This window comes from Temnothorax longispinosus, chromosome 1 (assembly GCF_030848805.1).
Source record: "Temnothorax longispinosus isolate EJ_2023e chromosome 1, Tlon_JGU_v1, whole genome shotgun sequence".
In the NCBI taxonomy this organism is placed as follows: domain Eukaryota; kingdom Metazoa; phylum Arthropoda; class Insecta; order Hymenoptera; family Formicidae; genus Temnothorax; species Temnothorax longispinosus.
Window position 1 is genome coordinate 15,114,127 of NC_092358.1, and position 23,598 is coordinate 15,137,724.

General features: G+C 31.8%; 2 protein-coding genes across 2 annotated transcripts; both read right to left on the reverse strand.

Moving 5' to 3' along the window:
• Positions 1 to 924: 924 nt before the first annotated feature.
• On the reverse strand, positions 925 to 21,766 carry Abcd (ATP binding cassette subfamily D). Its single transcript, XM_071775197.1, has 9 exons — positions 20,907 to 21,766; positions 13,645 to 13,883; positions 12,129 to 12,509; positions 11,707 to 11,801; positions 11,383 to 11,572; positions 6,058 to 6,155; positions 4,005 to 4,231; positions 3,299 to 3,752; positions 925 to 1,651 (listed from the first exon to the last, which is right to left on the reverse strand). The coding sequence occupies exons 1-9, from the start codon at positions 21,470 to 21,472 to the stop codon at positions 1,604 to 1,606; spliced, it is 2,298 nt and encodes a 765-aa protein (XP_071631298.1). The 5' UTR covers positions 21,473 to 21,766; the 3' UTR covers positions 925 to 1,603.
• LOC139811122 (uncharacterized) lies at positions 6,437 to 11,341 on the reverse strand. The gene has a single exon (XM_071775208.1). The coding sequence runs from the start codon at positions 10,642 to 10,644 to the stop codon at positions 9,355 to 9,357; it is 1,290 nt and encodes a 429-aa protein (XP_071631309.1). The 5' UTR covers positions 10,645 to 11,341; the 3' UTR covers positions 6,437 to 9,354.
• Positions 21,767 to 23,598: the final 1,832 nt, after the last annotated feature.

A 23,598-nucleotide genomic window follows, 5' to 3' on the forward strand; every position in this document is an offset into this window, starting at 1 on the left:
CTATATACGTAACCACACATAATTTTAACTACTATTTGTACCTTTTTAAATGAATAATTAATTGGAGAAAAATAAGACTATTCTTAATTACTATATATAAATTATTGTTTCACAAAAACGTACAATCATTACAAACATTACAATCATTACAATCATTACAAACTTCTAAAATTGAGACATTAAAACTTATTTCAAAACAGTTATTAGACTATAAATTATTTTGCCCAGAATACTCATGATTTTTTTAATTGATTTAATTTTATATGTTATAAGTTTTCTTTCTCTCTTTTTCTCTTTATTATAATAAAAAATTTTGTTAACTAAATTTTATTTACACTCATTATTAACAGTATATATGACTGCAAAACATATATATAATCTTTTTCAAAACAATTTTTTAAGGTTTTTAAGGTTAACTTTTGTAGTTACATTATCATTCCAATAATACCCAGAGATTGTATAATTGTTTGAGAAGATATTATTAATTATATTACAAATTAATTATATTACAAAAAAGTCTTTATTACAATATTGAAAGACAATTTTAAAAGACACAACGATACTTACGTCAAACGTCGCACCACAGTTATCCATTTCTTTTTTCACTCTATTTCCCGTAGACGATTTGGAAATGAGTAAAAACGAACATTTTTTGTATTCTTTCTTGTATTTTTGCACCCCACTACACAACAATTATTAGAATTCTTTTTCTCTGCAGAACTCATTTTCTTTTATCGTTGTGTCTCCCGGAAAAATTTCGACACGGCGCTACACGGTGGCGCTGAGAACGATGCTTAACTAGCGTAGGAATAAGGAACAATTTTATTTGTTTGACACATAATTTATTTATCAAAATGGAAAAAAATTATTAGTTTATCAGAAAAACACATAAAAAATTGGATAAATCGGAAAGATAAGAAGAAGTTAAAGAAGAAATTCATAATATTTTATTGTTTACAATATTTATATATTCTTAATACATAATTTTATTCTCTAAACCTTTATTAAAATTGAGTAGTAATTCAATCGCAGTTCAATGTGCACTGTAACACTTAACAAATTTATATACTCCAATAAATCTTTTTCAAAACGTTAACAAATTTTTTTATTTTGGCAAAAATAGTATCTTATCTCATTTCACCACATACTTCGCATATTTATGTTTTATATTTATTAATTGACCATCTTAAATGTGGTTGTAGATTGAAAAAGACAATCTATAAAAGCAATCGTTGTTCAATAAGTCTTTTTTTGCAATTATGATGTATATTTTATAAAACGCTTTAAAAAATGTGATATATCGCGCTCTCAATCATTTTAAAAGTAGAAAAAATACCTTTTTACAATGCAAAATTCTAAAAATATATATACATTCTTATATATCCACTCACCATAATAATTTATCATTTTTCATATTTATGTCAATATTCTATGTACGATATGGAAGATAGAATACGATATACGTATAATATATGTGAAAAAGATATAGAATAGGTATATTATTTATATATTTTTTCGTATTCTATATTCATATCTTTTTATACTATATTATTTTTGTATTTTTTATTCCATTTGTAATATAAAATTCCATAGACTGTACTTTTCAACTAATTCCCACATAGGTATTTTCAGGATGTATATCACGTAGCTCCTAAAAAAGAAATAACAAATGTATATTAAAAATAATAAAAAATATGTAATTAAATAAAAAATAATGTTACAAAGATGTGCAAATTTCTAATTTGCATACTTTTTTTTTATTATATTGGCAATTTTTTCTAATTCTATTATATTCTTCAGTCTTTTCTACCCCTATTTCATATATAATTCTTTAAAATTTGATTGATTAGTTCTTGAGTTACATACGTTAGAATTTGTTAGAAATACGTACATACATAGAAACCTAATAAAGCTGAGTCTAATCGACCAAATCTTAAAGCATTCTATAAGAAATAGGGGTAGAAAAGGTTGAAGAATATAATGGAATTAGAAAAGTTGCCAATAATTAATATTAAATTGCCAAAATTGAAAGATGTTGAGACCTGAGCATAATTATTTGCTTATAATTGTTTGGCTTCCTCATTTAGGAAGCTTTTTGAAACTTTTGAAATTTTAAAGAGGAATTGAGACTATATATAAGCTATCTAATGACATATTAATCATTACGATTATTTCGAAAATATAAACGTTCAAGTGTGACATGTTTTCGTTGCATCTGTGCTTCCAATGTTACCCACTACTTACTGTCGACAAAGACGTACTTCTACGTCAAAAATTTGGTAATAAAAGCCAGGCGCAGTAATTAGTACGCGTATATATAACTTATTATAATAGACAAATTAAATAGGATCAGCATATGTTTCGACCTTTTCTCTGGGCCATCTTCAGGGTGCATAACATTAATAAATTGTAATTCAAATTACATCGATCGGAGTTTAACGCAGTTAAATAATTAAAACGGTTTGACTGCATTAAATTCCGACCGATTTAATTTGAATTACAATTTATTAATGTTGCGCTGAGGATAAAACCCAAAGAAAAAGTTGAAACGTATGCTAATCCTATTTAATTTGTCTATTGTAATAAATTATATACGCGCATTAATTACTGCGCCTAGCTCTTATTGCCAATTTTTTAACGTTATTATTTGATTTATTCAAGAGAGCCTTCACATGTTTTTATTTTATTGAAAAAATAATGTGTTTGTGTGTATATAATTGTAATTATATGAAATTATATTATTGAATCAAGAAATATATAAATTTATATTATATCAAATTATAAGAAACTTGTATTATGTATTAAAAATATTAGAAGCCGTATAAGAAAGCATTTAAAATTTTTTGTAAATTAGATGTAAACATTAGAACATTAATGTTTTATGCTACTTTTAGTAGAAAATTTCATGTCATGTAAATTAATTAAAAATTAGAGATCACATGATATTGTGTTATAAAATAATATTAAAGAATGATGGCAAAAAGACCTGTTTTTTCGCCCATTTTTTGGACCTCAAATTTCAAACTTTTTTTATACCAATTAGTACTATATAAATTTCTCTGGGATTAATGTCCCATCATATAGTACTAATTGGCATAAAAAAAGTTTGAAATTCGAGCTTGAATTCGAGGTCCAAAAAATGGGCGAAATTGGCCACCACTCTTTAAAAAAAAATTTTTAATTGAAAAAACTTTGATGTAAATCTGTATTTTATAATCTTTTCATAAACATAAAATTTAAAAACTTAGAATATAAATTCTTAAGGCACCATTTATACAGAAGAAAACATTTAACATACATGCAACATATGGTAATGGCTAATCTTTGCTTTCTCTCGTTCAGCTTCTTCCTTATTAGCTTCTCGATTTGGTAATATCGGTAATCCATCCATATTCAGCGGGCCAAAGGTCGTACCGCCTTCTCCATCGAATTTCAATAATAACTTGTGATATTTAGCGAGCGATGCTACTCGATGAGTGATCGTTAACAGGGTGATTCCTTTTTTCTTTGCACTTTCGTATATTATTCCTTCAGCTTCGAGGCTGACAGCGCTTGTGCATTCGTCTAACAAAGCATACTGTGGAGCATGATAGAGAAGACGCGTCATTGCGAGCCGTTGCTTCTCGCCTCCTGATAGAGTAGAGTCCCAGTCGCCGAGAGTATCGAAGCCTTCCGGTTCTCGTTCCACGATACTTCGTAGGTCGACATCATCTAACAATTGTAACAGCTCTTCATCCGAGCAATTCTCTGACCTGCAACAACATAAAGACAATGTATAACATTTTTCTTCATATATTAATAAAAAAATTGAATCGCGTGTATAAAATTTTATAAAAAATTAATAATTATACTTAAAATATATTATAAAATTTACTATAAAAATTAATTAATTGTAATTTAATTAATTATATAACTTGAATTATAATTTAATTAAATGTAATAGTTTAATTTAAATCTATTTTGGTTATCTCTAATGTGATTAATTATTAAATATATATATGGACCCAGAATGCGCTGGATAGATGATTTGATCTCGTAGGCAGCCCACTGTCATATACGGCTTTTGTGGGATGTAAAATAGGGCAGGCCTGCCATGTTCGGAAGAATTTATTTCGGCTGGTCTGATGAGAGTTCCATCATAAACGGGCCAAAGACCGGAAATAACACGAAAGAGAGAGCTTTTACCGCAGCCATTGGGTCCAGTGATTAAAAGATGATCGCCTGGCTTTATCTGTCAATTATAAATAAATATATAGATATAATGCATACGCATATACGTGCGCATGTAAAATAGAAAGATGGAAGTGTATCTATCATATTCTATCAATTTGATTGTAATTAAAAAGCAATCAAAATGAATATAAAGATAATATGAAATATATGACAAAAATAGAATAATAAAGATAATAAACTGGGCAACAAAATTATCGCAACAAAAATTTACGTAAAAAATTTGCCCAACTTCAAATAAGCATAACTCCGCGAAAAATTGTCATATCTGAAAGTTTTTTTTTTCATTTTAAAGGGTGAAGTCTGTACTTTAAGGAACCATAGTCAGATTTTGAATTTAGCCTTTCCCCATCCCGCCGTTCTTCCAAAAGTAAGGACATGTTACGTCTCCAAAAAATTGCACATTTTGACACATTTTACGGAGTAGAATGAATTTTTTTCGTAACTATCATGGCAACCATCGTAAAATATGGATTTTTCCCTGCAAATTAAAAAAAAAATAAGTCCGTACGATTTTTTTTCGCCGAGTTATGGCTTATCAAAGTTACCTATGCATTTTTGTGCATTCAATCACCGCCAACATTTGCATTACCCGATGGACACCACGGGGAGGTTGCTAGTCGGATTTTGCCCATCGTGTATGTGTATGTATGTGTGTGTGTGTGTGTGTGTGTGTTAGCAGAGATTTGCACAAACTAATTTTTATTCAAACAAGGCATTGTTACGATTTTGTCTTTTGTTTTCCGAATGAACGATACAGTACAGTGATTGCAATACTGTGAAGTTACTTACTTCAGTATTACAAAACTTCACAGTATTGCAGTCACTGTATTGTATTGCTCATTCGGAAAACAAAAGACAAAATCGTAACAATGCCTCGTTTGAATAAAAATTAGTTTGTGCAAATCTCTGCTAACACACACACACACACACACACACACACACACACACACACACACACACACACACACACACACACACACACACACACACACACATACACATACACGATGGGCAAAATCCGACCAGAGCAACCTCCCCGTGGTGTCCATCACTGGGTAATGCTAATGTTGGTGGTGATTGAATGCACAAAAATGCATAGGTAACTTTGATAAGCCATAACTCGGCGAAAAAAAATCGTACGAACTTATTTCTTTTTTAATTTGCAGGAAAAAGTCCATATTTTACGATGGTTGCCATGATAGTTACGAAAAAAATTCATTCTACTCCGTAAAATGTGTCAAAATGTGCAATTTTTTGGAGACGTAACACGTCCTTACTTTTGGAAGAACGGCGGGATGGGGAAAGGCTAAATTCAAAATCTGACTATGGTTCCTTAAAGTACAGACTTCACCCTTTAAAATAAAAAAAAACTTTCAGATATGACAATTTTTCGCGGAGTTATGCTTATTTGAAGTTGGGTAAATTTTTGACGTAAATTTTTGTTGCGATAATTTTGTTGCCCAGTGTATATTACTATATGTAATTATGTATACTCTGTCCAACGAGAGATTAAGAGTAGTTTTGCGCATAGGCGGGCAAAGTGGGGGTAAAGTCCCTAGAGCCTGGCGTACCGTGTATATGTAAATAGATGTTCTGTGGGCGAAGACCTGCGCGAGACGGACGAGTTTTCGTCCGATCTACTCTCAATCTTTCATTGGACGGAATATAGAAACATAAGAATATAATAATTATATATGTATAATATAGTCATGTATATGTAACAGAAGCCGTAAATATATATTGTACGGATGTCTTTTTTGATATTAAATATTGGAATATAATAATTCTGTAATTATGTATGTAAAGTTTGTGATAACTACTTACATGGACTGTTAAGTTAGGTACAATTATTTCGCAATTAGGCGTGACTATCGGTACATTGATTAGACTTATACTGCCGTCCGTGCTTTCGCGAACAATTCCTGACAAACAATAAAGTCACGTATAATGATTTTCGTAGTAAAAGTATAAAAGACGATGAGTATATATACGTATAACAAGTAACTTATTAACATCTTTAATATTAAATGATTAATATAAATATTTTGTTGAAATAGAGAAAAAGAGGAAAAAGGAAGCGAGTGGGGGGAGGGAGAGAGAGAAGAAAGTGGTAAGGGAAGAAGAGAGAGAGGGAGAGAGAAGGGAGAGGGAGGGAGGGTGGGAGAGAGAGAGAGAGAGAGAGAGAGAGAGATTGATTGATTGATTGATTGATTGATTGAAGTTTATTAGCCTTCTCGGCTATTTTTTACATAAAATATTCTTAAATTAATTCCTCTACATGAGGTACAATATATTCTCTTAACCTACGTTTAAATGGTACAATTTTTTCGCATTGCTTAATTTCTATCGGTAGGGCGTTGTACATATTCAAACCTTCATAAAATAAACTTTTCTGTGCGCTTTTCGTCCTGCGATATTGAATTCTAATATTCTCAGCCTGTCTCGTTCGTCGTCCACTCACATCTCCTACTATTTCTATCCTATTACTTAAGTGTTTTGGCATTATGCCTCTTACTATCTTAAAAATAAAAATACATACATTGTACATTAGCCTCTGTCTTACATTCATAAACTTAAGGGTTTGCAGCATCAAATCTACCTTTGTATATCGCGAGCACTGCAGTATGACTCTCATGGCACGGTTTTGTGCCACTTGCAGTCGATTCAGTTGCGTTTCACCCATGCCTACTAACATCGTTGCGCAATATTCAAAGTGAGGCGCTATGATAGACTTATACACAGTACATCGAGTGTACGCCGATATATCATTTCCTATTCTATTCATCAGAAAACTCACTTTTTTCCCTATTTTCTTTAACATATAATCACAGTGATTCTCCCAACGGAGTTTACTATCGATCATTACACCCAGATGTTTCGTTATCTCGACACGCTCAATTATAGTTCCATTCAAACTTTTTACTATTATGTCTGTTTTTATTTCTTTCCTTACACTTCTAACTATCATATATTTGGTCTTATCTGCATTCATTTTTAACATATTCACATTCATCCATTCTTCAAGTATACCGAGCACCATATTTAGTTTTATTTCTATTTCCTCACAACTTTCTCCTGTCACACTTGCGGTCGTGTCATCTGCAAATAATCTAAATATACTTCCCTCCGGACAGACTTTAACTATATCATTTATATACAAAATAAACAATAGAGGTCCTAATACTGATCCCTGTGGCACGCCATATACTGTCTCAATTATTTTAGAACACATATCATTGAATCTAACTTGCTGCTTTCTATTACTTAAATACGATATTATCCATTCCAGTACCACTCCTCTTATTCCATACTGATATAATTTTTCCACTAATCTTACCCTATCTATTGTCTCAAACGCTCTCCTGAGATCCAGGAATAACACCCCCACCATTTTTTTCTCCTCAATTATCAACTTCCATTCTTCGATAAACTTTGAATTGCTGTTTCACACGACTGCTGTTTCCTAAATCCCGATTGGTATTCGGTTATTATTTCATTGTCATCTAGAAATTTTTCCAACTGTTTTTTTACAACTAACTCTAATACTTTTTCATATATCGGTAACATATTAATCGGTCTATACTCGCTCGCTTTTTTTGGTTTGTTTACCTTTGGTACCGGTATTATCGTGGATGTTTTCCATCCTTCTGGAAATTTACCTGTCCTAAGCGAATCATTTATTACCCCTACAAACTCATCTTTTATCACAGGTAGCACCATTTTCAGTATATCACTATTTATCCCTTCCTCTGTTCCGTTCTTTCGTGGTAGTTCCCTAACAATTTGTTCCAAATCACTTGCACTAATTGGCTCAAAATTTTCCATAATTCCCTTATTCTCAATTACATAAATAGGTCTCCTACCCGTGCCTTCTATCCCCTTATTACTAATAGATTGCACAATGTTGCTAATACTTTTTACATAATATATATTAAATTTATCAGCTATATTGCATTCTTCTATGTCTTCTAATATTTCAAAATCTACATTATCGATGTTCTCTGAACCCCTTTGCTCACCTTTAATTAATTCTTTTAAAGTTTTCCACATTTTTGTAGGATCACTCCTATTATTATCTATCATATTCTCATAATATTCTTTCTTTTTTGCCCTGATAAGTTTAACTACTGCATTTCTTTCATTTTTGAAAAATTCCCAGTCCTGTTCTTTACCTGAGTTTATTGCTCTACTGTGAGCCTCATCCCTTCTATCCGCTGCCATTCTAATTTCATCTGAATACCACATTTTCCCTTCCCATATTTTCGGAATCTTAAACTTTTTCTTAGGTGCTACAGTATCCAATACACTTACTATACTATTAACAAATCTCTCTGCCCTTATGCTTATATCTAGCTCTTGACCTTGCTCAGTTCTTTCTTCCATTATTCTAAGAAATTCATCTACATTAAATTTACTATAGTCCCTGCCTCTAAATTCTTTATATTTATTTCTATTTTTATTTATATTCAATTCTACTTTTAGCCATGTATGGTCCGTGATTTTAGGTTTCTCATTCACTTGTACCTTTATTTCTTTATTCGAAAAAATTAAATCTATCATCGTTCGACTATCCTTTGTAACTCTCGTTGGACAATCAACGTATTGCCTCATCCCTAGGTTTTGCATTACCGTTAATAATTTCTTTGTGTAAAATGAATCTACCATTATATCTATATTAAAGTCCCCTATCACTATACAGTCATACTTTATTATTAAATCTTCAACCGTATCTTCCAAAAATCTCACGAAATCGCCATTTGACGCACTCGGCGAATGATACACTACTGCTATCATACCTTTATACAAATTCTCTCTTATTTCTACCACCACGCACCAACAATTTGACACTATCTTTTTTTTATCAATTATTTTAAATTTAATATCATCCCTAACATATAACAGTACTCCTCCTGTGTTTCTATTTTCAGCATCACATCTAACTATACTATACCCCGGTACATTGACCTCACTATCCTCAATTTCTACAGTCAATCTAGTCTCGGATAACGCTAGAATCACAGGATTCACCCTCTTCATAATCTGATGTTGAATTTCGTCCTTATGCGCCAAGAAGCTTTGTGCATTCGTATACCAGAGTAATTCCGCTTCTCCCTGTGGTTGCTATTTTGCATCTTCCCAGCCGGCTCTTTTTTTCTCTTCCTCCAATACTTTCTTAAATGTCGGACATTCCGAATCTAGCGCCTCGTGTTCAACATTTATCTTCAAGTTGTACGTCTGATTCTTATAGGTACAGTTTACACACCTCTTCTTTGCCGTCGTACATTCATTCGCCTTATGATTTCCTGCACATTTATAGCATGTTTCCTGTCTCGTGCAATTCTTGGCAATATGGTAATAGCCCCAGCATTTAAAACATCTTCTAACACTAATATAATTAAATATAGGACACTTTCGCCATCCTAAATTTATTTTACCTCTGTTTATTAGTGAATTATGAGTGCTTTCATCCACTTCAATTATTACGGATCCTTGCTCAGTATCCTTACTTTTTCCTCTTAATATTTTCTTCACTATGTGCATACAGGATTCTTCGCCAATTCTGTTCTGCTTCTTGATTGTATCTATCAGTTCATCATCCTCCATTTTCATTTCTTCTCCACCAACATTAATTATTTTAATCTTTGGTTTCCTCTTCTGTGGCTCAGAGACTTTGACCTCCTCGCCCATTGCCGCTTGTACCGTCGCCTTTAGCTTATCTTTCTCTTCTTTCGACTCACATCCTAAGATCACTGTCCCTTTACCTCCCTTTCTTAATTTGGTAATTCCTATTTCCATCTTGGTTATATCAATTTTATCTTTAATTGTTTTCTTTGTAATTTCACTCTCTTGTTGTACTTTTGGTTTTATAATCAAGATATTTTCTTCCTTCCTTTCTTTAATCACATCGCTATATTTTCTTGCCGCTCCACCTGACGATCCATATGCCCCTTGCGTCAACATTTTTCTCAATTCTTCTATTTCCTGTTTAATGCCTCCCATCTCCTCACGGACTATTTCTTTTATCATTGACTTGATCTCCTTTTTGCATGCTGCCTCATCTTTTAATTCTTTCACTGTTTTTACAAGCCAATCTATTTTTCTATCAATATCACTCGCGGCTGCTACTTTATTCCCGCTGCTTGGCGCCGGACTCATTTTTGCAGGTGCCGTTGCTCTTTCTGCTGCTGCCACTGCTTTATTTATATCAGCTACTTTATCACCATCACTAACAATTAACTTCTCGAATGGGCCAGGACACGACACCAAATCGCGGTTTCTATCATAAATTTTGTGCTTAGATACACAACCTGGATGGTAGAAAAGCTTGGCACAGGACTTGCATGCTATCACCTCCGTTTTTATCGGCTTCTTACATGCCGAGCATCGATACTCGGCGTATTCCTCGTTCATTCTGCTAATATCGGCAAAGACAGTTAATTGACTCGTCACTTTAACACGTCACTTTCACACGTCAGCGTTTTGTGTTCGCCGTCGATGTCTACCTGTCGTACGAGGTTTCGATGACCTCTGAACGAAATGCAGTTCTCGTGTCTATGTATCAACATATTCCGGCTAGATAACACTCATGGCTACCCCCGGTCTATGCAGATATTCGTTACACAACTTTTTAACACTCTCCCTCACTTCTAAACCACTCAAAAATTAACACTTTTACGGAGCGATGTTTCACACGTCTGCTTCTGCTGAGAGAGAGAGAGAGAGAGAGAGAGAGAGAGAGAGAGAGAGAGAGAGAGAGAGAGAGAGAGAGAGAGAGAGAGAGAGAGAGAGAGAGAGAGAGAGAGAGAGAGAGAGAGAGAGAGAGAGAGAGAGAGAGAGAGAGAGAGAGTGAGAGTTGTATTTTTCTTGAGTTATGGAGTTTCTTAACGTTTTGTGAATATTATGATATAATAATTCTGTAATTAAATAAGTAATCTCCGTGATAATCAATTACTCTTATATTAAGATATGAAAACTAAAACAATTTTTTAATAGTTTAATAATTTTATCATCAAATCATAAATAAAAAAATAGTAATTTTATTAAAATTAAAATAATTAGTAACTTTAAATATTATGAAATATGCACTAAGACAATAAAATCAGTTTTAATTATTTAAATTTTTTTGTGTTGTCAAATATTTTGATTTACCTTTTATTATTGGAGTGCCGTTACTAAATTCGATTACTTTTTCCGTGAGTTGTTGAGCGTTACCATTTGGAACGGATCTCGATGGACTACTGGTAACGATGTTCCTCTTGTATTTGCAGAGCGCAGCATCCTTAAATACATCTAGCATTTCGCTGACGCGCGCTGCATACCCCGCTAATGCGACTAATTCCTATTTTAATAAAAATTAAATTGATATTTAGCTTACACGCGTATCTTCAAAGACTTTAACTTTAACTTTCGAATTCATTATTTAATGCCAAAACATGCAAGATTAAAAAAATTAACAGGAATTAAAATACGTACTTTATAAGACGACATAAGTCGTTCGACAGCATCTGCTCCAGAGCTCAAAAGATTTTTTGAAGTGGTCAGATATCTTGTTCGCTCACTCACACCACCTAATTAGTAGATGTTGGTAAATTATTATATTTGTTTGTAAACTATTGTTAAGATTTATATTATAATTATTTAATGCTATTATTAACTTTTTCTCTTTTCTTTTGTTTTTTTGTACAGTGTATATAAAAATAATATAGTATAGGAAAAAAATATAATTTATATAATATAATTTATATACATATATATAAAATTAAATAATAAAAATATAATATAAAATATTAAAAAAACTTTCTATCAATCTACAAACTACTATGACATCATTATTGCCTTTTTTGTATACCAGATGTTCTGTTTAAAAATATTAATGCTTGAGTCATTGTACACACCATCGCCATCCGTATTAATCATCCCGCTTCCCGATGATGCAGCCGTGTTATAAAGCAACGGCATTGCGATAACGAGAAGTCCCGTGCCAGACCACAAGTACTTCATAAGGAACTGTTCCAGCATCACGTACCACAGTTTAACAGCGAGAATACGATGCAAATGCATTACCAAAGATTTATAAGCGGAGCTTAGATAACGATGTTCTGTATTGTGACCTCCATAGAATGCAATTTCTTCTGCATGCGCACTGATACGAGCATGCGCTTCTCTTAATTTCCCACGTCGCGTTGCTTCTTCAGCAACCAGTTGGCCGAACTTCGGTGAAGCAAAACGCAGAACTTGTCCGGTTAAAGCAATGACCGCTGCCGCTAATAGTGGACCTAGATAATAAAATATAATAGTAACAAGAACCAGAACAACAATAATAATAATAATAATAATAATGATGATGATGATGATGATGATGATGATGATGATGATGATGATGATGATGATAAAGACTTTACAAGAAAAATTAAAAGTTTATCGAAAATCGAAAATAAACTCAACAGAAATTATAATAAAATCTGCTAACAAAATATAATAGCAGATTGACTGCAGAACCTGCAGTTTCTGAACAAAATCTGTGGCATTTCATAAACATTTAAATATTTTAAATAATTCAACTTGTTCTATCTCGGAAATTATTCCGAATCAGATACATGTATGAACTTTTTTCTTCAGCATTATTAATTTAAAATTAACTATTATTTATTAGAGTTCCTCACATAAAAGTTTAGACACCGCTTAAATAATTTTTGATTGATTGAGAATGGCACATACGCACACAACAACACTGCTCACGCGGTGCGGATATACACAAAGAATAGAATTTTCGAATAAGGCACTATTATTGACCTTTGACCTCCCATATCTCGAAAACTGTCCATTCTTTGACCTCGGGTCCATTATGACTTTTGATCAGGACGACATGAACTACATCATACTACAATTTCAGCAAATTCGACGGGAGGCCAATTTTCCCTGTGATGTGTGCGGGGTCCTTTAATTATGTAATCATATATAAATGTTTTTATAAATATGGAAAATTTTTTACTGAGTAGTTAGTCCGAAAATGGTGGATCGTGTGTGAAATTCTTACTTGAAGAATTTTAATTTTTAATACTATTATCTTTCACCTTTTTTCTTAGATCTCTCTGTACATATACATATACACAAAATAACTATGTGTATAACAACAACAAAAGAGAATAATAGTGACTTTGATCAAATTCCGATTAGCTTAATCAGTAATTTATTCAATCAGTAGAATCGCTTACTGCAAAATTTCTAATTATTAATTTATTAAATTCTCCCAAATCTAATCTTTTTTTCCATATATTAAACAAGAAAAAATTAATTACTCTATTTATGTTAACAAAATAGCATAGATATTGCTTAACAAGTTAATCGTTAGTTAAGTCCTATCTAACTAATCAGAGTTTAGTCATAAAAAAGAACATTATAAGATCTTACCTGGTATTGTTTTCGCGCCCATTTTATGTGAAAATGAAATAAGCGCTATACCGACTAAAGCACAGTCTAGCAACGGTTTTGTTAAACTAGAATATAGATGCGCTACGGAACTGGCTAGCTCTGATAAGTCATCTGTCAGTCTTTGCTCGGCCCCGCCAAGCCTAGTGTCTAAAGCCGATACCCTATAATAAGTCTGTTGACTCAGGTACATCTTGTAGGCATGCTTCACCAGACGCTCCCTGCATAAATAATCAAAAAGTTAAATTCTATTCTACAGGATTTTCCATCTAATCTAAATAAAAGGAGATTGCTATTACTTTTAATAATTAATATAGCATGGGAATGTATAAAGATGTTATTTTTATTATGTAAAAGGGAAGCAACAACTAATAATACGCGTTTCTTTATTAGCAATAATGCAGTGTTGCCAATTTTGTCTAAAAAAAAGAAAGAACGATTCAAATCACGAAAACAATAACTTTGACAAAAAAATGTTTTATTACATGGATACTATATTTCACATAACATCGTATCATATTTGAAAACAAAAGAAGAAAAGTAATATTAAAAAAACAAAGATAATATTATAGGGGCTGATAATTTTCTTTAAACAGAAAATATCATTTTTTGTTCAAAACATTTTTAATATTTAAAATGTTAAAAATATTATTAAGAGACATGATTAAAAAACATATTTAACACATACACGTTTAAAACATGTAATGTAAGATACACTATATGGAATATATACATATATATTTTATATGTTATTCTACAAAAATATATTCTGTATGCAGGATATCTGATAACAGGTATAACACCCGCCGTGGATAGGTAGAAGGGGTTAAACTGAATAAAAATTCCTAGAGACTCCTAGAGATATCATTGCCATCTTTGACTAGAGAGGATACGGCCTTAGAGGCGTTCAGGCATAATCCCACGGATGGTAGCTTCGCACCACCGGCCGCTCGACCGAGTGCGCGAACCAAATGTCCGAACCTGCGGTTATTCTTCTCGTACGGAGCAGGATTACTATCGCAATGATTGGTCATCAGTAGGGTAAAACTAACCTGTCTCACGACGGTCTAAAAAAGTTCTTTACCATTTGCGAATTTCGCAATAAATAACAAGAAATTAATTGATAAAGATCTGCGGATCAGCGTGCATTTACGCGATTCGACAAGAACAGATAGGTCAGCGTTTACAGTTACTATGTGTGTGGAAGTTCAGCGTCACGCGTCATTCATGCATAGCCGTTGCTGTTTACAGAGGTCTCTTATTCCTAATGCCTCGCCGCGCGTGTAGTAATATCATAAATAAACGCTAGGCTGTATCTTCTCGCCGAATCGTGCGGATGCACGTTGATTCGCCGTATATTATTAATTGATTTCCCATTATTTAGTGCGAAAAACGCCACATAATATAGGATTTATCTATTCTGTTTAATTCTATTTTTGTTTAAACGGTTATAAAACCTGCTTTGTTTATCCATGGCGAGTGTTACACCTATTATCTGTATACGTAAAATTTTTACAATACATATTTGACCCATCTAGTGTGTTAATATAACTTCTACATTTAATCTTAATTAATAAAAATTAATGACATAATAAGTAATGACATAAGTAATATCATAAATAAATATTACTTAATTTTCTAAGAATGTTAAAATGTATAAAAGAGTATAATTTTTGCTTACATTTTGTTTTCTCTCATCTTTTGTTATAACAGTTTTATATATAACAGTTATTTCTTTATGGTTTAATAAAATAAATAAATTTTGCCATCATACAAAAATTAAAGTGATAAGTACTAGATACATCGATTAAAGTGATTAATATTTTACGTGGTTAATATTTTTCCAAAAATCCGTTTTAAACTTTTTAAATCTATATTAAACTTTTAAAAAAGTTAATCTTAAACATATATTTAGAACAGTGCAATGTTTAAAACATATCTTAAACGTTTGTTTTAAAAATAAAATTTAAATTATTTGTTTTAAATATGAAATTTAAATCTTAAATCATAACTATAAGAAAGAAAGTATAAAGCAAGTGTAATTAATATACAGGCATAAGATTTTAGATTATAGAAAAATATGATAATAAAATAAATAATTTTGGTGAGTGCAATTTGTGACACAATAGAGAGAATATGCCACTTTACCGTTGCATCAGTGATGGATTTAGAAGTTTGTGGACCCCGAACAATATGAAGCGTGAGTCAACAAACTGAAAGTTTCTTTCGGTTGTGAAACAAAGAAGCTGATTAAAAGCTTGAGTGCAAATTAGTTTATAAATATTTATTCGTTATGTCATCAAAAATAAAATCCAAAATAGATCAAAACATTCAAAATTTCTGCTGAAAATTGTTATCTTAATAATCACCATTGACATAAATATCCATGTATTTATCACTCTAATTAGTCTTTTTCATATTTCATAATTTTACATTTTTTACACTTTTCTGAGAAATCTTTTTCATTAGAAGAATTTTCTTACTTTTAACTGCATTTTTGCATTTTATTTACCAATTATTTATTTCTTTTTTTCTCTCCAAGCTCATTAATTTTTTCTTTCTAAACTCTGAAAATATATAGGGGAGACCGTGACCAACGGAGTTTAGTGAGATTATGTGCCATGTTGTGATTCTTATTGAGGCAAACGTGTTTTCGGAGGTCGAAAGTAAAATTTTTTGCGCGTCGAAAATTTATAATATCTTAAATATTATTGTGTCTCCAAATCTCAAAGTAAGTGATTCTAAAGAGTAATGCATGCTGAACACGAATCCAGTAAAGTTTTTTTATTTTCATTGATTTCTAATAGTTTATGAGCGACCATATAATGAAGGCTTTCGGTGAAAATCAAAGTCAAAGAAGCAGTAGTGGTTGGATTCCGGCGAGGACTTGGATAATATGTACATTGCGTGTGCTGAGAGATGACAGAATAGAGCTGACGAGAAACGTGCGAGCGTATATAGGGAAGTGTGTGCGCTTTTCTTGTAATTATTTTCCGCCATCGTGTTTTTAATTAATGTTTCCATTTTTCTATTAAAAAATAATTAATAAAATGTATCCTATCATTTTTCATAATCGGAATTATGAATTTTCATTTAAAATTTAGTCCGAGAATGGAGTGACGAGTGACGACTCTGGCCCGGCAATTTTGACATTTGAATTTTTGCACCTTTATCGTTTTCACTCTATACCAGTTGAACAAAGCGACGTAGACCAAGAATACCCGTATAAATTTAGTAGCCAAGGGTTTACTCTTTACAACGGTATACCATATTTTACTAAAATTATTTGTTTTGTTGTTAACAATCGGCACCGAAAAAATAGTGTCGACTTTGCCCCGGTCTCCCCTCTGAATATATACCTAATATATGTATATCTAAACGCAAGACATAAGATCGGAATCATAAGATTCACATTCCTGTTTTAAAAAGAGAGAAGAAACATCTAAAAACCTAAAAAAGAACTCATTGTCAGTCATTTATTACATGTAAGACCTTCAACGTTAAGACGTAAAAGAATAATGCTATTGTTTTCCCACACATAAACACACACACACATACACACACACACAAGAGAAATTGACATACGGACAAATTAATATAATAAGAAAAGATAAATATTATGGCTAGAATATTTCTTGTACTAATAACTTATTGTAGAAACATTATTTAAAATTTTTAATAACAACACAAATATATTTTAAATGAGCAAGTTAGATAAAATATTCTCTATATCTAAACAAACACACACGTGATATTCGAATAGGTATACTATATTTATATTGAATGTATGGTGGATGTACTCAATATACATATATTGAGAAAATATTCATGTAACATCTCTTGTAATGTACTATTTATCCTATATTTTAAAAATATACAAATTTATTAATAATATTCTACTTATATTGAATATTATAAATATATTAATGAATTACTTTTTTTATTATACTAGAAGGAAGAATATACATTCAATCAATTTTAGGAACGTAGCCTATTGGTTGACATATCTTTATGAGGTATCATATGCACTTGTACAGCACTCTAAAGAACGTAAGATGTATTTGAAACTCAAATTAAGCGCCATATTTAAATGGGAAATAAACTAACTCAAAAAATTAATACAGTATGCATGAATTAAAGAAGTAGTAACGTTGTTTACATGTGGCGACATCTTACAGAACCACGTAATAATATTTAGGATATTGGATCCAATACTACATACAAAAGCTCATTGAATATGAACATATTATATATATATATATATATATATATATATATATATACACACATATATAGATAGATAGAGTATTATCCCAGCTTTATAGAGATTTGCCGCTTGCCAAGATAACTTATTGTTAGATAATTTAAGTGGAAAGAATATACAGGGTGGGTCATTTTAATTAATCCACTTAAATATCTTAAAACTCGTAAAGGACCCCGCACAATACCAATGGAAAAGTGGCCCAGTCAAATTGGTCCAGCCAAGTTTTATAGTATGATGAAGTTCAGACTATCCTGATCAAAAGTCTCAATGGCTGCAAGTTCAGAAAATGCCCAGTTTCCGAGATACTTGGTCTCAAAGTATTGAAATCGACAATGACGGTTCATGAATGAAAGAAAAATCATCGTCGATTTCAACAGTCTGAACTTCATCATACTAAAACTTCAGCCAATTTGACTGGGGCCACTTTTCCATTGGTTTTGTGCGGGGTTTTTTTAGAAGGAAACTTTTTAGACAAAAATTGTTCGGTGCGGTGAGGGGGTCATCTGATTGTGAACTATATTTTATCTTGGGTCAAAATTAGATTGTTGTAAATCGATTATTGTAAAAAACTAATGAAAAACTAATGAAAAAAATATTAACAAAATTTTCTTATATTTTACAGACGCATTAAATTTTGCGAAGTGTAAATATTAAAATTAATATTATTATTTGATTCCTTTTATTATTCTATATTCTATAAAAGTATCAAGGTAAAGTCATCAAAAAGTAAATACTTTACGAGATATTTCAAATTTTATATTAAAAATATCATGATAAAATTTAAAATATCTCAGGAAATTCTTAATAAAAGTTTTTTATAATATTTTGAAAATGTTTCGACATCAACCATAAGAATATATGATAAAAGATAGAGTTTCTATTTGGAAAAATAAAGTTGACCTTGAAACAGTGCTCTGACCTTAATCCAAGATTAAATAAAGGTCAACGTCAGATAACTCCCTCAACACTGAACAACTTTTGTCTAAAAAGTTTTTTCTAAAAGCTTATGGGTTTTGAGATATTTAAGTGGAATACTTGAAATAGCCCACCCTGTATATACATTTCCTTTTCTTACGCATGCGCAATTGTGTGTTCGCTTGGCGATTATAACCAACCAAAGACTGCAGAATGAGTGGCTGCCGAAAGACATGTACGATTGCGCATGCGCGAGAGAAGAAAATATACCCCTTGCTCTCCTCTTAATATAGGTAAAAACAAGATATAATGCTCTATCTATATGTAATATATCTATAAATCACATCCAAGCAAAAAATTTTAATATCCAAAAAGAACATTGGAAAATATCGCTTCTAAAAGAATAGGCAAGCTTTATAATGATAGAAAATATCAATTGATAATCAATTGATAAACTCATGGTGAACTAGCTCGAATTATAACTAATTTCTAAGCGTTATTAATATCATTAGTAATTTTTTAGTAATGTATTATCTAATCTTTATAAATATTATAAGTTTCAAAAGTTTGTTAAAATGCAGATTTAAAAAAAAACAAAAAATATATTTATAGAAAGATATAATATTAATAGAAATATATTTAATGATTAAAATGTATATTGTTTGTATATTAATTAATATACAACCTATTCTAGTGTACACATGTGCGCGCATGTGAGTGATCTACTCAAACATTCTATAAATATGTTATATACTTGAAAATATTCTGAATATATAAAATATATACCTACATAAAAAATAGAAGCATACTTAGTGTATATTCAGTATATAGCAGTATGTGTTTTGTGAATATTCAGAGAATATAAAACATACTTTTATGATATTTCCTAAATCCTTAGAGCCAATCGATAAAAATTTGCATAGCTGCATAACCATATGCATAAAGAAAATTATTTAATCGTATTTTTACGTGCGTCCGTATGATAGCAATATGATTAGATAATTTTCTTTAATTTTTATATGGTTATGGAGCTATGCAAGTTTGTCTGGGTAGATCTTCAAAATCTATCTGTCTAGACAGCTTTGCCCGTTTAGTTATATTCCCTATATTTTAAGTCTCATTTTCTCTCTATTTTTCTCTAAATGTGCATCTAACTCATTTTAAGTATAGGAAATGTAAGAAGATACCTATAGAGACGAGTCCATTCCTTTTATATTATAATATCAATATAATGGCGCTATTTGAACTTTGTTCTTGTTTTCTTTTTCTTCATGGTTTTTCTATCTTTAAGGTAGCTGTCTTGCGACAATACAATCCAACATTTTATACTCTAAACTAAATCGACGTCAACTCAAAATCTGACTATCTACGGTTATAGGCTGAAAACTTTTGGATAGTTTTGTCCCTCACACATAGAACAAAAGATTCTTTTATTTTTCGCATCCAGTCGCTTCTTTATGTTGAAAAATCGTGAAAATTGAGATCTATTTACTATTGTATTTCTAAAACTAAACAGTCAATAATTTCAGGTTTTTTTTACTAGTATTCCTAAAATGTCCTTCTAGTAATACTTACACATCCGTTTTTCATCACTTTCTTGTTGTTCATTCTAAAATTATTAAAATTCAAAATACGAGATTTTCGTATGATTTGTATATATTCAATGCATGAAAAAAGTGCAATTTTTGATAGCGATTATCTCGTGTTCGGGATTATCTCATGTATGGTCAATTACTTTTAAATTGTACAAACGTGTAGATACCACATTTATTAACGTATAGTTAAATTTTCAAATTTTTCTTGTTAACTGCGATTTGCGAGACAACTTTAATGTAGAACCTTAAATAGTACAAGTTGAATGAATTTTATGATGCTACCTTGAAGAAAATAATTGGAAAAATAAAAAAAGACAGTTAACAAGCGTGATGCGGTTCGAAATGTACGTCAGTATCTTGACTACAAAGTATGAAAAAGAGGATCCTTATTGTTCCCCAAGAAAAGGACGGATACAAGCATTCACTCATCCACGTCAAAGAAAGCACCAATAAGAGTAGCAGGAGCGTACCTAAAGCTAAGCGCCAGCCGGCCCTCGAGATATCTGATGGCGGAGTTGACGAAGGTGGCGGGTAAGGCGATGGCGAACCATCGCGCGAGCATTAAGCCAAAGCCGCCTACGTCGCGTAAAACTATCCTCTTGACGATCTGACCCTCCAGTTCGGCTACATACACCGACAGGAAGGTTCTCGCCAGTAACATCAACGTCGCGCATGCCAATAAGCCCATCTCTCGAGTACGCCATCCCGGCACCATGATCTTCAATAACATCATCAGCTGTCGGAAAAAATCGCGATCCAATCCGACTGACAATCTTTGTTTTCCCCCGCCACTTCCGACGGAGTTGTTATCAAGAGAATTATTTCGTAGAACGGCATTGCTTCTATTGCGTTTGGAGTGAGATTGTTGGCTTTTCTTCTGGCTGGATTGTTTGAGGCGAGTGAGGATGTGCGGATAGGTGAGTTTGAGGAGATAGAGCGCCGTAGCTGCGCCGGCGACGCCGCACGTCAGCGTCTCCTGTCGCACGCCGTAGCGTGCGGACGCACCGTCGATCAGCTTCGAGAACACCGAAGACATTCTTCGTCCGCGTGTCCTCGTCGGGCGGAAATTGGCAAATCAGTGAATCCCAATAGCGCGCATCCCGCGCTATCACGAAAATCACGATAATGACGGCGATAACGACGCATCTACGACTCGACTCCGCTTCGCTGCGCTTCGTTGCTTCGGTCCACGCTTACTTTAGACGCGAGCGAGAGCGCCTGTTTCGATTGTGCACACGCGGTTATGTGAACGCGCGCACGCGTGACCGCTCAGGCCGGCCATCAGCTGGCAACTGGCAACTAACGCTTTACTCTCCTCAGTCCTCGCGCGATACGCCGCGATGGAGAACCCACGTCATATCCCCGCAGTTAACTTCGTTCTCGCGCGTGGCCCTCTCCACACGGCCTGTCTTCAGTTCTCGTTTCAGTATTAGCACTTTGTGTTGGTAAATGAGTTGAACTCTCCTATTCGCTCAATGACACGTAATCAATCGTTCTGATTTGAATAATAATACGCGATTCATGAATCAGCGTTAATAAGCAGTACAGAAATTGCTAGAAGGTTATGAATTTTTACATGAATTTATTGATAAATTTTAAAAATTTTCGAAACATTTGAAGAATTTAAAAAACTTCAATGTTGTTAAGATAGTTAGAATTGTTTTAAATTTTAATTTAAGAGTGTTAGCTATAGGAATGTTAGTTTTATGCTAATCTTTGTGACAAATTTTATTGCATGTATTAGTTTTAATGACAATTTCTTGTTGATTTTCTGTGCAATTTATAATTAGGTTTTTTATTCGATTGTATTGTACAAACAAGAAGACATTTATTTTATAACAGTGGTTTAAAACTCTGAAATTTTTGAAATCCAATACAATTAATCTATATTTGTTTTAGTTTTTCTCTATTTATACATATATGATGATTCAGTATATTCAAATATGTACAGAATACTGAAGAAATGATAAGATAGTTAGATATAATAATGTCTAATCTTAGGTACAATCTTAGGAAGTCTAATCTTAGGTATAATAATATGCTACTCAATACTGAATTGATTATATATGTAATTCTTTGATATGAACAATATTATATGGCTAAACCTCTTTAAGTATAACTTTATATAGTCATATATGGTTTTATATACTAGTATGTGATCATGTAAAAGTATATTTATAAGGTTAAAGATAATCATATATGAATATATACTCTATAATGGATCTATCCATATAAATTTGTATAACTGTTATAAATATTATTCTAGTATATTATTTTACTTGAAAATATCAAATTAATATGAAATATATTATTTCTAGTTTCAGTTTACATAATTGCGTTGGGACGCAGTGCCAATTTAAAAAACTAAAACATGTATTTAATAATAATTATAATTGATTGTGAAATATTAAGCAACAAGATTTGCTTCGACCGAAAACGGCACTTCTCATTGCTTATATTATTTTAAGTTTTTTTTTCTAATTTTGCACAAGATACTTAATTTTTTTAATTGACATATTAATTTATATTAAATATTTTCGTAAACAGTGAAATTACCAGTAATAATTCGTGAAAAAAACTGTTATATAATATATATTATAGTTCTTATAAACAAATATATTAACCGTATTATTTTGCAAACATACCTTATAATTTAAACTAAAAATAATATAATTGTATATGAAATGATATAGTCTAGTCAAAGTCATATAAGATTATATATGATCAGATCAGAATATTGCATCTCAAAGTATCCGATAGATGGCATTCAATGTGATCTGTTTCTCGTATTTCAAATTTGACAAACAGTGTTATAAGAACGGCATCAAAAAGACATGACACTGTCTCGCGCTATTCTCGCGCGACGCTGTCTCGGAACGACACAATTTTTGTATCAGTTATATCGGGAACTGTCGTGAAGTCCACTCTTATAATAAAGTGGCACGCTTAAAAAATAACATTTGAAAATATATAACAATTTTCTAAATTTATTAAAAAACTATTTAAAAATATATATGTCTTTATATATATAATCTTATATAATCATATATGACCATATAAACTCTTATCAGATCAAAATTCATATATGATAAGATAGCTTTTTAAATGAGCATATAACACACTATAAGAGATATTTTTTATATGTCCTTATATAATTTTATA